The 12,931-nt window shown below is 37.5% G+C and overlaps 1 protein-coding gene across 1 annotated transcript; it reads left to right on the top strand.

Moving 5' to 3' along the window:
* The first annotated feature begins 1,337 nt into the window (after window positions 1–1,337).
* Window positions 1,338–6,662, top strand: LOC101168272 (CDGSH iron-sulfur domain-containing protein 3, mitochondrial). Its single transcript, XM_004065668.5, has 3 exons — window positions 1,338–1,631; window positions 4,623–4,739; window positions 6,008–6,662. The coding sequence occupies exons 1-3, from the start codon at window positions 1,539–1,541 to the stop codon at window positions 6,194–6,196; spliced, it is 399 nt and encodes a 132-aa protein (XP_004065716.1). The 5' UTR covers window positions 1,338–1,538; the 3' UTR covers window positions 6,197–6,662.
* Window positions 6,663–12,931: the final 6,269 nt, after the last annotated feature.

The raw sequence follows: 12,931 nt of genomic DNA, 5'->3' as shown, positions 1-12,931 counted from the left end.
GCATCCAAAAATTAAAAAAAAAAAGGAGAAACTCATAGTGTATTGATGTATTGATCTACAGCCCCTCCACAATCTCACATGCATTTTTGAGATAATTGTTACAGAAAAAGCTGGAAACTGCAGCTGTTTTTTTCTAAAAGATGCAATAAAAGTTAAGTTAGAAGGTTTAAAAACTGTTTGAAGTGTGTTCGTTGGTTTCAAGACGTTTAACGACAGATCTCCTTGTGCGCTGTCACTCTCACAACCCAATGTATCATGGGAGATGTAGTGCATAAAACGGCCGGAGATCGGTTTTTGGAGCCTCATTGTTTTGTTCACTTGTTCCAAGGTCTGATCCCAGATTCTGTGGAAAGCTACACCACTAAAGACAAGCTCTAGCTGGTATTTTTGTTAGAACTGAGCGACTTTACGAGCTAAATCGGGACAAGGAAGTGAAGACTTTAACCACTTCTGATTGGTCAGACTGATGACATGTGATTAAGCCCCCCAAGAATGATTGGTGGAGACAGTTAAAGCGGCGGGACTTTTCCAAAATACAGCAGGAGCTGTAGCTGAATCGCGGTAACGTCATTCTTATCACATTGTCTTTTAATAAAATAAAATAAACGCAAAGAGTAAGTATTTTATGATCTTTTATATTCCTAACTCCTCAGTGTTTTATCAGGACCTGTTTGGATGAACACAGAGCTGAAATCCTGGAGATGGGAAATGTTTTTAGATCAGTTAATGAGGGCAATTTCCCACGGCACACTAGTGTGCCGTGGGAAATTGCAGTGAAAAACACTGCTGTAGACGCACCACGGTTTTTCAGCTCATCTGGGAGGTAATCGTCTTACCAGTGTTTCTTAGCTCTACCTGGTTGAGCATGTCTCTGACTACAGACTTTCTTGGTGGCCTAATGAATAGTCCACTCCACACCCTTTCATTTCTTTTTAGAGTGGAGGGTTGTTTTTTTCTCAAGTTCCCACTTGTTGGCTGGGCCTTTCTTTCTCTTCTTTTTTTTTATTAATTTGGCTCTAACTACATTTATACAGTTACAAATATTGGATTTTATGTTTTATTTCAGTTTAATGTATGTATTTTACATTTAATTGTTGATTTTAAGAGATTTAGGGTGACCAGGAACTATGAAAATGGAACATGTCTCTACTATTGGCCAAAATGAAGATAAAAAATGTTTTTAAATAAAAAATGTTTTGCTTAACAGCTACTTTACCCCTATAACCAATTTTCTAAATTTAATAGTAACATTTTTCCATTTTGTGGGTTTAGAATGATTATAAATATTTCTTCAACTTCAATGTTTATGTTGTTTGAGTCAAAGGGCACGAGGGCGAAAGGGCGGGGCCACCCGGGAGCTTCGTCCAATCAGCGACGCCGCTGCAGCAGCCATATTGGAAGGAGTTCTAACTTTTGTCGCTGGGACTCCTTCAGGCGGAAGAAGACACCTGAGTTCACCTGGCGGTTCCTGGCACACGGAAAATTAAAAAATAAATAAATAAAAGCATCCCGGATCCGTTCGCGCGCCTGACGTCACAATGAGCTCTTTCCGGTGGATTTCTGCGCTCCAGCTCGGTTGTTTGCAGACTTCCAGAGGTCCACAGTTGCTGCAGCCCGCTTCCGCCTGTGCGGTGAGTCCGCGCGACCGAATTCCGTGATTCCACGCGGTTTATTTACTGCTAAAACACTGTGAAGATTTTAGCGTGAATACTGAGTCATCATATTAATTTTTGTGCCTTTTTTCATCATGAAACTGAATGACTCTTCCTTCGATCACCTTCAGCACGAACCTTCACTGAAAGAGAATCAGTGCTCATTCATAATTAGCGGTCATTCTGTCACCCGGAGGCGTAATGGAAAATGGCCACCTTCACAGTCACAATTCACTAACAAGTCCAAAGATAACACTGTGTCTTGTAGAACAGGGGGGTATTCCAGAAAGCAGGTTATGCTAGCTCCCACGGTAAGTTTCAGGCTAAGAAAGTGGATAACCTCAGCTTTCGGTTCCAGAAATGGAGGTATATTTCATTGTATGTCAAGTTGCCATAGCAACTCATGCTCTGAACATAACCTTGTCTGGAGCGGGTTTAGTTGAAGATTAGTTTGTTTTCAGAGAGGTGAAGAAGCATGGCGTGTCCATTTGAAGATGATTTAGTGGATGAAGAAGCTCAGATAATACTTTTTCCACCATGAGAGGGTGATAAGACCACATATGGATGTTGTAAACTTTTTTACTTTGATCTAACTGAATTATTTGCTTCAGTTAAGATAAATCTTTTTTTTTTAGTTAAGTTAGCTTAAAAACAACACGTAGTTATCAGACAGTTATTTTACTTTCATTCAAATTAATTCAATTACGGTAAGTAGGTGTAACATTGGTGCTGCTGTTAGATCGCCACCGCAGGGAATTGTGGGATACCATTCCCTTTGCCTGTCTGGACGGATTTGGGTTTAAGTGTGGGCTTTTTGACCAAATGTGTTTAGCTGTTTTACTGTGAATGGCCTAGCTATTTGTCCTGTAATGTTTAATTCTTTCTGCACCATGAGTGAGAGGGAGGGAGAGGATGATGAGTTTATATAGCAGCCCTACTGGTTAGAGGAGAAAGTCAGAAAAATATTGGAAGCTAACATGTCTAATGTTGTAAATCACTTTTGTTTCATTCATTTTATTGTTATAAAAATGAGTATATCTGCAGCTTCAAAATTAGACATAAGAGAGTTCAAGAAGTACAATAAATTAAGATTGAAAAACATTTAATTGAATTAGAGTAATACGACATTTAATTAGATAAATATGTAAATTTGAGTATTTGAGTAATATTATTTTAAATTACGTGTTACAATTAAAGTAATTCATTTAAGTTGGATAAGTCATATACATATATATATATATATATATATATATATATATATATATATATATATATATATATAAATAAAAAAGCTCCCAGGCCTCTGGTAGAGGACCCGAGCTTGGAGGAGAAACCACCCACGGAGGGTGAGAGGGGCGTTTTTTTTTTTATATATATATATTAAAATAATTTATTCTTATAGACATAAGCTGCCATCTTGAGGAAGAACTCAACTTTTTGTCAGTTCTGTCTGCCTTAAGACACTTTGCATTAAGTTTTAAATATTATTGTTTAGGATTAAAACTTGAAGTCTTGTGGAGAAATAAGTCTTGTGATTTATAGCAGAAAAATGACTCCACGGGTTCCACAGCACACGACGACTACTACCACCTTCATGCAGGCTGTCTGCTAAGAACGGATGAAGACACAAACTAACCAAAAGAATCGGCTTTCACTGCAAAAGAAGCTGTCAAGATCCAACAAAACGTATGACCTTTTAGGCAAATAGAGGAGAAGCATTTCTGGTTTCATCAGCGACACGTGTACAAACATTCAAGCTTTGTGTGGAGAAGAAAGGACTGGGAGTGTTTAGCATTGACGGGAATCAGCTTGTTGGCTTCGCTGCCATATTGTTCCGGTCTTAACCCTTCAAGCGTCTCCAGAACTTTCTCAGAACATCAGTGTCATCTGACAGAAACTGCCAACTGTTGCCGATGACCAGCTGTTTTTTTTGTATTTTGGGCCTAAAAAAGTAAAATGTTTCAACAGGAAAAACATAGCCGAGGATATTTTCTTTTCTTGCTTGTTATACAAACTTCTTCCGTCATGTCATAGACTTAAGTGGAGCGCCCCCTGGAGGGAAAAAGAGGCTGTTGCCCATAATTATTTTTTTTCAAAAATAGATGGTTTTTGTGTCTGATGCTTTAATTTCTCAAGACGGAGAAGAATGAGAAGTTTATTTGTTCATTTAAACGTCCTCATGGTAGCACATCTATAACATTTTAGCAGAATGCATATTCCATTAATTCCTCATTATCGGAAAGTTGGACAATAATTATTTCATTTTAGGTGCCAGAGGGGCCTTGTCTTATCAGTCGGTCCATCTTAGCTGATATTTTAAACAAGATTTATTTGCATTCAAATCTAATTTGTTAAAGAGAAGAAACCCCGCCCACAATATTCTACCTGTTTTGGAGCTAGCATTAGCAGTTAGCGCCCACCTTTGATTTACCTTGAGGATTTTCTTTCTCTTTAACCTCCAAAATACAACAGTATCAAAAATACAAATACCTTTATGTTTCTATATTTTATTCCATTATTCTTTATTGGTTTTTAGTCACATGACTAAAACCTGTCTGCCCCACCTACAGTAATGGCCCCGCCCACAAATTCCTGACGTATTTATGATTTTAAGCCTTTTAATGTTTTGCCCTGGGACGCCACATCAGATTTAGGTGGTGCTTCGTAAATGACCTGAAGGGAATTTATAATGTCAAAGGTCACACGTCTGGTCAAAATGTTGAAGCAGCACGCCATGCGTCAGGTTTCATGTCCGCTCTCCGAGGTGGTAAAGTCACTCCAAAAGATGGATGACGGCTCTACATGCTGAGCACAATAACACAAAAAACAGATCTGAGCTGCACTCGGAATGCCGCTGCAGTTAGCTTGAACTGGCCGTCGGTGCGGTGATGGGGGTTTCCCACAGTGCTCTTCGTCTTGCTGCGGTTTGGGAGTTTCACACAGAGGGTGAAGTTGTTGTTTGTCCTTCAGGTTCAGTGGCGCCCTCAGTCCTCTGAGGCCGTCTCAGCAGCCCGGCTGCCCTGCAGAGTAAAGCTTTCTGCAGGGAAACGCTACGCCTGGTGTGCGTGTGGTTACAGCAAGAAACAGGTGAGCTATTGCTGCTGCCCGAAACCTTCACTGTGATGTCCCCCCGTTTGATGACGTCTCTAAATCCCAACTGCTTTGAGGGTCTTTTTCCAACATTTGTCACATCGTGTGGTAACGCTGAGTAAACTTCCTATCCGTATGTTAACAATGACAGCTGTTTTCCATCAAATGAGTTTTGCAGATTAACTGCGCAGATGTTTGTAGTTAGAGAGGGATGAAGTGATATTTATGCCACCACATTGCAAAGAAAACTTTCTAAGTTGCAAATGAAAATATTAAATATTTGCTTTCAAATATTTTTCTTTGCTTTCAATTTTTCTCTTTTTGCTTTCAAATTTTTTCTTTTGGCTTAAAACTTATGCGAGCAAAATCAAACGCAGATGACTTGTTCCAAACACTAAAATATTATTTTAAGCAAAAAAAGAAGTTTTTGAAGGCAAAAAGAAAATTTTAAAGAAAAAAAAAAAGCAAATATTTAATATTTTCATTTGCAACTTAGAAAGTTTTCTTTGCAATGTGGTGGCATAAATATCACATCATTAAGAAGCTATTGCTACACGGTAAGAACATGTGCAGTAAAAAAACAAGCTAGCTGTTCAGCAATTTATACAGATTTTAGCATTTTCAGAACAAGATTTCTTTCTAAGAATGTCCAAATAAATGATTGATATAACAAACAAAAAAAAGAGTTAACAGAGACTATAGAAATATAGAGTTAAGAAAAAAGTAAATAAACTAGCTAACTTGAATTTAGCTAAATAGTGTGCTTGTTGGCTAAATAGTTAACAGAAAACTGAATTATTTACCAGATAAAAGCTTATTTAAATGCAATGTTTAAAGTATCAAAGAAAAAGTATGAGAATTGGAAAAAATAAACTTATAAATAAAAAAAATAAAATATTATAAAAGATGCTAATCAAACAGCTAAATGTTAAAATAGCAATAGCTTGTGTGTTTAGCATTATTCTGCAATCAAGCACAATAACACTAAACACGTTAAAGATGCCTTAGAAGGTCTTTAAAAAATAAAAATAACCAAAAATAATTTAGGAAGACCAAGAAAACTAAAACAGCAGAAAAATGCTGTAAAAAATTACTGAACTAGCTAACAGCTAAAAAGATCTTTTAAAAGATGCTGAACAATGCTGAAATGAAATGCCAAAAAGACAATAAAAGGAACGGTAATTTATAAGAGGCTAGCAGTTTAGGAGCTAACTAATTTCTTCCAGCCATCAGAGTTTTTACCAATTTTTTTTTGTCTCTCGCAGCCGTTCTGTGATGGGGCTCATCTGAAACAGGCGCCAAGCATTTCCCCTCTGCGCTTCAGCCCCGATAAGGATGGGACTGTCTTCCTCTGCGCCTGTAAGCAAACCAAAAACGCGCCGTACTGCGACGGCTCCCACCTAAAGGTCATCTACAGGGACGCGGTGGGGGCGCTGAAAGGCCTGTTTAAGTGAGCGGCGCTGCCGGCGGTGGACCTGCCAGGGCAAACGACATCTTCTTTGCTGGTGTATTAAAAGAAAATGACTCCTACAATAAAAACAAAATAAGTGGTGGCAGTTTAACATCAATCTGGTGGTGCTTTGTATCAAGAAAGAAACAGGAAAAAAAGTACTTTTTAACCAAATTATTGACTGTAAAGCATAAAATAATTTTTTTGTATTATCTCTGCCAAACTGTCCATATGATATTATTGTGGTTTTAATCTGACCATCAGATGACTTTTCATAGAGTATATAATCACTGTGGTGAGAAGGCTGCTGCATGTGCATATACTTGCATAAATGTCAAGAGATCGTATTGCAATAATCTACTTTGAACTGTCAATATTGAAAGTTTTATGTAATCCTATTTATGAAGGTTTTTTTTAAATAGTAAATGATTTCTGAATTCATTCAAATTAAAGAAAAAATAGGATAAAAATGGCTTGAAATTTCTTTCCTATTTGACAATACAGTCAATTATAAAGAGTAGCCTAGCTTTTTTTTCATATATTTCCTAAAATGTTTTATTTTGAAATAAAGGCATTTCATAAATATAGGTAAGAAATGGCTTCTAGTCATAATGGGCATGAGTTCACATAAATCTAAGTATTGTTTCACTCAAAGGACTAAATAGAACAATATGGGACATTTACATAATACACTGTTAGTGTTTGTGAACAAAGAAGGCAAAAATAATTTAATTTATCTTAAAGGTTTGCTGCGTCAGGCAGTTGTATTAAAAAAAGAGGGAACAATACAACCATCTGCTGGTTTGTGTTAGACAACTGCAGGCAAGCAACCAAAAAAAGCTTATGTTTGCAGACGACACTGATTTGTTGTGGGAGCAGATGGAGGAGCCTAGTGTCTGTGTGTAAATGACAGAACCTCAAGTGAAACCGTGAAGGGACAGCGAGCAGAGATGAGTCTATAGCGAATACATTTAAATCAGATTTCTTGCATTTACTTTGAAAAACAGGAACTCTTATTGAGTTACATGAGTAATATTTTGTTTTGAGGGGTGCGATGACAAGAACTTCCACCGTATTATTTTAAAGTAATCCTAATTTCAACTAAAATCTTTAAAAACTCTCCCCACCCCTGCTGAGTTATCATCTTTACTGTCAACTCTGTATTTGGAAATATCCACTCTGATTGTTTTTACTTGATTTTACCACGTGACCACCACATTCTTCCAATTATCGCTCAGCTCTCCGGTAAAAACTATTATTTCCTCTTTACTTCAAGGTTGGTATTTATTAAGTTCGTATTGACATTTTTTATTAGTTTGTTTATCTTTGCTTGCGTTTTTAAAATTAACCCAAGTTGAGACTTCACAGTGCACGCGCGACAGATTTATGCAGCTTCAGCACGACAACGAACGTGAACAAGCTCGCGACCAAGCTGTCACCCAGAAACAAGCGCGAGGAGCTACGGCGTTCAAGGTAAAAGTGCGCATGTCAGTTAAAGAAAAGACCCGTGTTAATCAGAACATACTGCCGTGAAGGAATGCACCTGCGGAGAGACCGGGCGGGAAGTTTAAACGGTAACTAGTGATGTGATGAAAATAACTTTACGTTGTTTTTATTTTTAGGTACAAAATCGTGTTTTTTTTTAACGTCTGTAGTTAAAAGTTCCGGCTGGTATGGCGGACTGAGCGGACGTCTCTCGCTAAACTCGCGCCTTTTGCCCCGATTTGCACGGTAAATGTCAGAAATTGAAAACTGAGAGAGAACGGTTTGAATAGAAACCAGTTGCGCGTTGACTGTATTTGTTTGGAAGAAACATCTTGGTGAGTTTATCTTTTTGCTCAAATGGCGTCAAAGAAAACAAGTCCGAAGCAAGCTACAATGCTGCCGTCAACCATGTGCGAGCATGACTATAGTCAGATGGACGTCGCTTCCAGCATGAAAAGAAAAGCACCAACAACTCCCACAAAATCCACGGGACCATCTTTGAAGGGAAAAGCGGGACAGGAGTCAACTTCCAGATCTGATGATGCTGTTTTGGCTGCAATCGAAAGACTAACGTCCAAAATAGAGGACTTCGGAAGTCAGCTGCGTGAAAACACAATAATGGTGGCGATCATCACGCGGCTGAAATAAAGGACTGCAAGACAAAGATCGCAACGATGGAAAGAGGAATCCCCAGGATTGTGAAGGAGAACCAAGAACTGAAGGAAAAAGTTGCAGATCTGGAAAGATACAAACGAAGATGGAACTTGAAAATTCATGGTCTGGAAAAAAAGATGTTGAGAACATCAGAGAACATGTGGTTGGAATCTTGTCCAAAAATCGCACCACAATGGGCAGACGTGATGGACACGACGGTGGACACGGTTCATCGACTGGAGAGGAGGGAGGGAGGAAGACATCACCAGGTGATCCTGCTGTTCGAGATGCTTTCTGGAAGATCACCAAGAACTGCCAGACCTGCAAAGACCTGGGGATCCACTTCAAGGAGGACTTCAATAAAGCAGACCGAGAAGCTCGAGCGGCCATCTGGCCCAAGATGGAGCAGAAGGGAAGAACGTCTACTACAGAGGGACCATGTGGGATACATCAACGGGACTAGGGTCACTGTGGAGTGAAATATTTACAAGGAGGTGACATACATATTTCGCGCTATTGAGTTCATAGGTTTTTATTTAAATTATTTATTTCTAAGGTTTAATATTTAAGTCACTTTGTTTACATAATAGAGCAAATCTAAGTTAAGTATTTTATCCTTTATATTTTTTACATTTTAACAAGAAGGATTTTTTCTAAGCTGTGAAAGGTTTTAATCAGTATGTTTCCATAATTTGTAAAAACAATTTCTATTGTTTTCCAGGTAAAATTCTCAGTTTCATATTTAGTAAATAGTTAGGGGCGCAGCTAACCCTTTATTTAAGAAACCAGCTTCTTTTATCCTAAATGTTCTCTTTTTTTGTTGTTTACTTCCTTTTTTCTGTTTTCTTTATGTCTTTAAGTTCTGTGTGGTCTTTTATTTCACTAAATTCTGGGGGTATTAGGGATTATGGTAAAAGAAAATCACTTTTCTTGTTTTGCAAAAGCCAAAAAGTTCAATGTTGTTGTCTACAAGAAACTCACTCTAATGAGAATGATGAGAAGTTTTGGTCCAATCAGTGGGGAGATAAAATCCTTTTTTTTCTCATGGCACCAACCGGTCAGCAGGGGTCGCTATCTTACTAAATAATTTTTCTGGCAAGCTTTTAGTTATAAAAAGAGACGGTTCTGGTCACTGGTTAATTTGTGTTTTTATGAAAGATGATAAATTTGTTATTCTGGGAAATGTATATGGATACAACTCTGCAGCACAAAACAAAATCATGTTTTTAGACTTTACAAACTCTTAAAGAACCAAACCAAAGATATCCTAACAGTAACCTCATCATTGGAGGTGATTTTAATATGATGGAAGATGAATACCTTCACAGATTTCCTTCAGCGTTTCAAAACCATCATTATAATCCAGTTCTTCTTCATTTATGTAGAGATTTAAATATTTCCGATGTCTGGCGCCATGATAATCCTGATGCTCAAGCGTTCACTTTAAACCAGATGGATCTGCTAAATCTAGGTTGGATTTTTGGTTGACATATGAAAATCAACAGAATTTTACACCAATAGCTCATATTTCCCTTGCACCATTAACCGACCACTCTATGATCAAGCTCATTATTCAACCTTGCAATTATCCTAAAAACAAAGGTCACGGGAAGTTCAACTCTAGTCTATTAGAGAATGAAGTTTATTCTCAGGTGATTATAAATGAAATTCAAAGGATAACTAACAACAGTTCACCACTCAGAGCGACACATGGGAGTTTTTCAAATTCAAAGCAAGACAGATTTCAATAACTCACAGCAAAAGATTGAGCAGAGATGGTCAACAAAAAGAAATGGAAATGATCAGAGAAAATAACTCTTATTTGTTGTAAATCTCTATTGAGTGAAGGTGAGGAACAGAGACTTGCATTACTGCAAACCTCACTGAACAAGATGTACATTTCCAAAGCCAAATGTGCTTTTATTAGATCTAGAGCTAAATGGGTTGAAGAGGGAGAAAAAAGTTCAGCTTACTTTTGTAGACTGGAAAAAAGGCAACAAGAGAAGAATGCCTATAACAGATTGCTAACTAATGGCAGGGAAAGTACAAATACGGAGGAAATTAACATAGAAATTTTACAGTGGGCTGCACTTTTGTTCTTATTCATCACAGGATGCTGATCGCTTTTTTAATCACATTAAGGATTTGGCTCCTAAAGTGGATGAAAACTTTAAAAAATGATGTGAAGTCACTTACCGTGAACTTTTACAGACATTTTTGGGAACACTTGAAAGAGCAGTTTTTGTTGGTCATAAAGGAAATTTCTGAGTTGAACATCCTTCCAACCACCATGAAGCAGGGCGTCATTACCCTGATTCCTAAACCTGGGAAAGACGCCAGACTAATTGATAATTTGAGGCCAATATCCCTATTTGTGATTATAAAATTCTAACCAACATTTATGCCTTTAGATTAAAAACAAGACTGAATCAGATCATCTCAGACACACAATCAGGGTTTTTAAAAGGACGATCAATTCATAATAATGTCCGGTTAGTTCTTAATTTGATTGACTATAAACAATTAATTAAAGATGATGGCTTCATTTTATTTTTAGATTTCTTTAAAGCCTTTGACACGGTTGAACACATTTGTTTCAGACAAAGGAATTACTACATATACATTTTGGTTTTCCAGAAAATAACTGTTCTTTTTGTGACATAAATATATAAAAGCTTGATCATCTGTTTTTTGAATGGATATATGTTAACAGTTTTTGGGAGGATTTTTTTTTTTCTTGGTGCTCTTCAAAGTTTCCTTTTCCTATTTCTATTCATTTACAAAAGCACATCATATTATTTGGAGTAGTTTCTGGTGATAATCTATTTGATTTGACATTCAATACTTTAATATCTGAGACATTTTTCATTCATAAGAGCAGATTTTTAAAAATCAAACCATTATTCAATACATTTCATAAAGAGATCAGTTTATATTTTAAATCTCTGAAATTAATAAAAAACAAAAATGCAATAAAACTGTCTACTTTCATTGAAGATTACATGTTGTATAACAATCCCTAGTTTTGTAAACTACAATTTTAATGTTATGATTATTACTTTTTATTTGTATCTAGTTCCTCTTTATTTCTTTCTGTTGTAACTATGTGTATATGTTTGATTGAAGTTCAATAACAAAAAAATTTTAAAAAGTTTTGAGCAGATGGTGGTCCAACACTAAATATCGTCCGGACAGCAACGTGATTTTTTTTTAGGATTTGGGTCGTTATGCGATATTTTCAAACTTATCTACGCTAGTTTTTCTTTTTTTTAACATTGATCTTTTATTTTCTGGTAGATCTATATATATATATATTCAGGTTGCGTCCCACCAAAGTGGGGTAGCCCTGACAGGGCACAAATTCTTACCTCCTCCTTCAGTGTGTGTGTGTGTGTGTGTGTGTGTGTGTGTGTGTGTGTGTGTGTGTGTGTGTGTGTGTGTGTGTGTGTGTGTGTGTGTGTGTGTGTGTGTGCGCGCGTGTGTGCGTGTGTGCGTGCGTGCGTGCGTGTGTGTGTGTGCGCGCGCGTGTGACTGGTCTGGTAGATACACTAGGTAAAAAAAAAAAAAAAACTTTATTATACATGACATTAATTATAAGAACATAGCCCCCCCACACACACACACACATAAAAATTTGACGACATTCTTTTGTCTCTGTTTCTTTAACATTTTGTTCCCTGCCTGTTCCCGTGTGGCGTTGGGGGGTTCCGACTGCCGCTGCGGCGGGGGTCTTGGGGTGGGGATGGCTGGGCACTCTCCCTCCTTCTTTTCGCGTTCCACCATCCATTTTAGAAGAACATAAACACTCACCTGAGCACAGGTGTTAGCTCACCTTTGCACTAACAGTTTGCATGACTGAAATATTTCACACTAGTTGGTTTAAAGGCATAAGTATGCGTATGTGAACACTATCTGTTTTGTGTACATGTCGACATGTGGACATTTTTGCAGCTAACAGGTGTGTTGATAACATTCGAGTGTGTGTGTGGACAGGCCCTGCCCTTTTTGTACTACATTTGAACCTTACCGTAATGATAAATAACCAGTAAACTTGTCTGCTCTATGCTGCTTCATGGTCTCATCCCCCCTCCCCTCCCATTATCACCCTCCTACCCCCCTCTCTCTCTAACATCCCTCCCTTTTTCTTCCCTTCTTTCCTTTTCCGTCTGGTCCAACACCCAAAATTTTCAAACATGGTTGAAATTAATAAAGTTTGGCCTCAATTACAAAAGGGGTTTATTCAGACATACCTCTGGTTTGTCTGAAGATTAATAACCCCTCTTGTTAAAGTAAAATATGTCCAACACAAGAGGCCCTCAGCTCTCATCTGTCTGCCCAGCTGTTGGACAGGACAAGTTAAAAAAAAAAAAAAAAAAACATTTTACACATCATGCATGAATTTTATAACTCGTATTACAGGGGGGGCAAACTCAGTTGCACAGGGGGCCTAAATTTAAAACATGCTTTAGGTTTTGGGCCGAACAAGATAAACAGTTATTGAACACACTAAAGCTCAACTTTAAAACCTTTTAAACCTTTAATACTGAACTTTTTGAACATAAATATGAATAAAAACAGACAGGAATATTAATCCAGAATA

Source organism: Oryzias latipes, chromosome 1, assembly GCF_053564925.1.
Source record: "Oryzias latipes strain Hd-rR chromosome 1, Olatipes_Hd-rR_3.1".
In the NCBI taxonomy this organism is placed as follows: Eukaryota; Metazoa; Chordata; class Actinopteri; order Beloniformes; family Adrianichthyidae; genus Oryzias; species Oryzias latipes.
This window is presented reverse-complemented; position numbering and strand designations above follow the sequence as displayed.